The sequence below is a fragment of the Poromitra crassiceps genome, assembly GCF_964638095.1.
Source record: "Poromitra crassiceps genome assembly, chromosome: 9".
Classification (NCBI taxonomy): domain Eukaryota; kingdom Metazoa; phylum Chordata; class Actinopteri; order Beryciformes; family Melamphaidae; genus Poromitra; species Poromitra crassiceps.
In genome coordinates this window covers 27,819,829-27,822,328 of record NC_139630.1, presented here as the reverse complement: position 1 = coordinate 27,822,328, position 2,500 = coordinate 27,819,829, and the positions used below count along the sequence as shown (strand labels likewise).

General features: G+C 37.2%; 1 protein-coding gene across 1 annotated transcript in view; it reads left to right on the top strand.

The window, feature by feature from the left end:
- Positions 1–2,161, top strand: part of LOC310782520 (C-C motif chemokine 4-like) — a 4,688-nt gene extending 2,527 nt beyond the window's left edge. Inside the window, exon 3 of the mRNA XM_083643198.1 lies at positions 830–2,161. Within this exon, the coding sequence (XP_083499324.1) occupies positions 830–941 (112 nt within the window). The 3' untranslated portion in view covers positions 942–2,161. The remainder of the gene's footprint in view (positions 1–829) is intronic.
- Positions 2,162–2,500: the final 339 nt, after the last annotated feature.

The following is a 2,500-nucleotide window of genomic DNA, read 5'->3' as shown; positions in this document are numbered from 1 at the left end:
TTGAGTAATAAAAAGACTGTATGTTGCTTGATTATATGCATCATGCATGAAATGCAATAAAATGACAATTGACCAATTTGCTGATAAATTACCTTATATACCTGCAGTATATCATTTGATACTCTACATTTCAACACTGTTTTACTAAAACACAAGTTATGAAATGTTAAGTAATTTTACATTGCATCAAGCTAGTAACTATTCCTATTGATGTTTCAGTAACAATTTGAATGTTTTTCTTACCTTTACCTTTTCAAAATTGACAAAGAGCTCCTTGCAAAATCACATGTTGGTTACTCCTTGCAGGTGGCCATCTTGGCTATGTCAGCACAAGGCACTCAGGTGCACAAATCACTGTCCCCTAGTGCATTATCCACAAATTACATGTATCGTATTGTATACATCAGGTTTTTTTTGCACTTATGATTTAGAGGGCTCTAAAAATCATGTATCAAATATGATACGCTTGGCGTTATAGGGCTAAGATAATGAAAAAATAATTGAGTGTGAAAACATAAAACAAATTAGAATAATAATACCAAAGGTGTAAAGACATGGATCCGGCAACAGATTTGACACTGAAACAGCACTACGGCTTAATTGCTGCTGCAATTAATTATACCCAAGTTGAGCCTGACTGGCTGACTGAGTTGCTACTGGCTGAATTATTGCCTGATTGATTGTTACTGGTTGTAAATACAAGGCAAAATGCAACAACAGCAGGAACGATCTCTCTCTCTCTCTCTCTCTCTCTCTCTCTCTCTCTCTCTCTCTCTCTCTCTCTCTCTCTCTCTCTCTCTCTCTCTCATTCTCTCTCTCTCTGTTCTAGCTTTCAGATGAGGAGGAAGGATAAGTATGGTATCCAGGTTGAGCTCTGTGTTAACCCATCTCTGAGCTGGGTCCAGAAGATCATCAAGATTGTGGATTCCAGAGTAAATTAAGGCCCTAACGGCTAAAGTGGAGGATCTGGGGCCCACTGAGGCACTCAAAAGTATTGTTGCATTATACAGTACATTATACTTCCCTCTTCATCATTTATATTTTGGGCTGTGGCCTTTTTCTTGCAAGCATTTATTTTGTATTATTTAGACATATGGATGAGCTGTACTGTAACTGATAAGGGAGCTAGACTAGCTGCTTCCCTCATTTAAGATTTTCCACGTTGACAGACAGGCAGGCTGTAGGGAAACATGCATGTTGCTACCTTAGAGAAACATAGGCTATTTGGTTATAAAAGGCTAAGCATCAATGATTTCAGAGAGCAACAAGAAATCAAAAAGGACATAATTTCCTTTGTGTCATTTTTGGCTTCAGATGTACTGTATCTAAATTGTACTAAACACGTTAAAACCCACAGAAGTTGATGCCACTTGTTGGTAGAGCTACTGGTGAAGATACAGCTGACTTGGTGTTGGTGAATAACTTGCATTTACAAGAGAAATATGTCAATTTTCCAAATGTCCCTCCATGAGTAGACCTGGTTTCTCTACATTGTTTATAATAATACTGTATTAGCTAAGCTAAGTTAAGAGCTAAGTTTTTAGCTCTTTCTGCAACTGCTGCGCCTGTTGCTTAATGCACTTTTTATACTCTTTTTTTTAAGTTTTGTTGTGATGCTTTTAAATGTCCATTTTATTCTCTTCTTTTCTTTTCTTTTCCTGTCAACCATTTTATGTGAAGCACTTTGAATTGCCTCTGTGTATGAAATGTGCTATACAAATAAACTTGACTTGACTTGACTTGACTTGACTTGACTTGTATAAGTTATGATCCTATTTACCCCCTTCAGTTGGTGGCTTCTTGGCCTTCTCAAATCCATTGGGCTTCCTGGTGTTGAATGTGAAGGATGACACACAAACGTAGTGACACATAATGTTAAAACTAAAATATCTTTCTGTAATTGTGATTTAAATGCAGAGAAAAAGAGAAACAGAGCCAAATAAATGCCTTCTCTTCTCACCATGTGTCTCTGGCACCACCTAGTGGTTGCTCAGTTAAAATAACAGACTTGTTAATGTCCAAAAATGTACAGTTAGATGCAAACTGCATTGTATTTGACCGTGGATTGATTGTTGTACACATGAATTCACTACATCTACATATCTGTCAGTAAAATGGATAATTCTTTATCTATTGTATTTTACATTTATTTTACGTATTCATTTACCATGTATCTATCCATTTGGAGATTCTCATTAAATGCATGTAACTGCAAGTGTCATGTCTGTGAAACCTTAAACAGGCCAGCCAAGGGGGACGTTTTGTCATAGCGTCGGTAGCCACAGCGTCAACTGTGTGCTATATTCCACTTCCCCCATACACAATTGTCACCACTCTCTACAAATTGCCACAACAATATTAATTTAATTTAGGCCTTTCTGACTTAATGTGCTGCTGAAGGATGAAGATGATCAATTTCCAAAGAGCTCAACAGCTAAAAACAGTCTAATGTCCATTTGGGTGAGATGAAAATGGAGAAATGTGCACTTTAGAGCGGTGT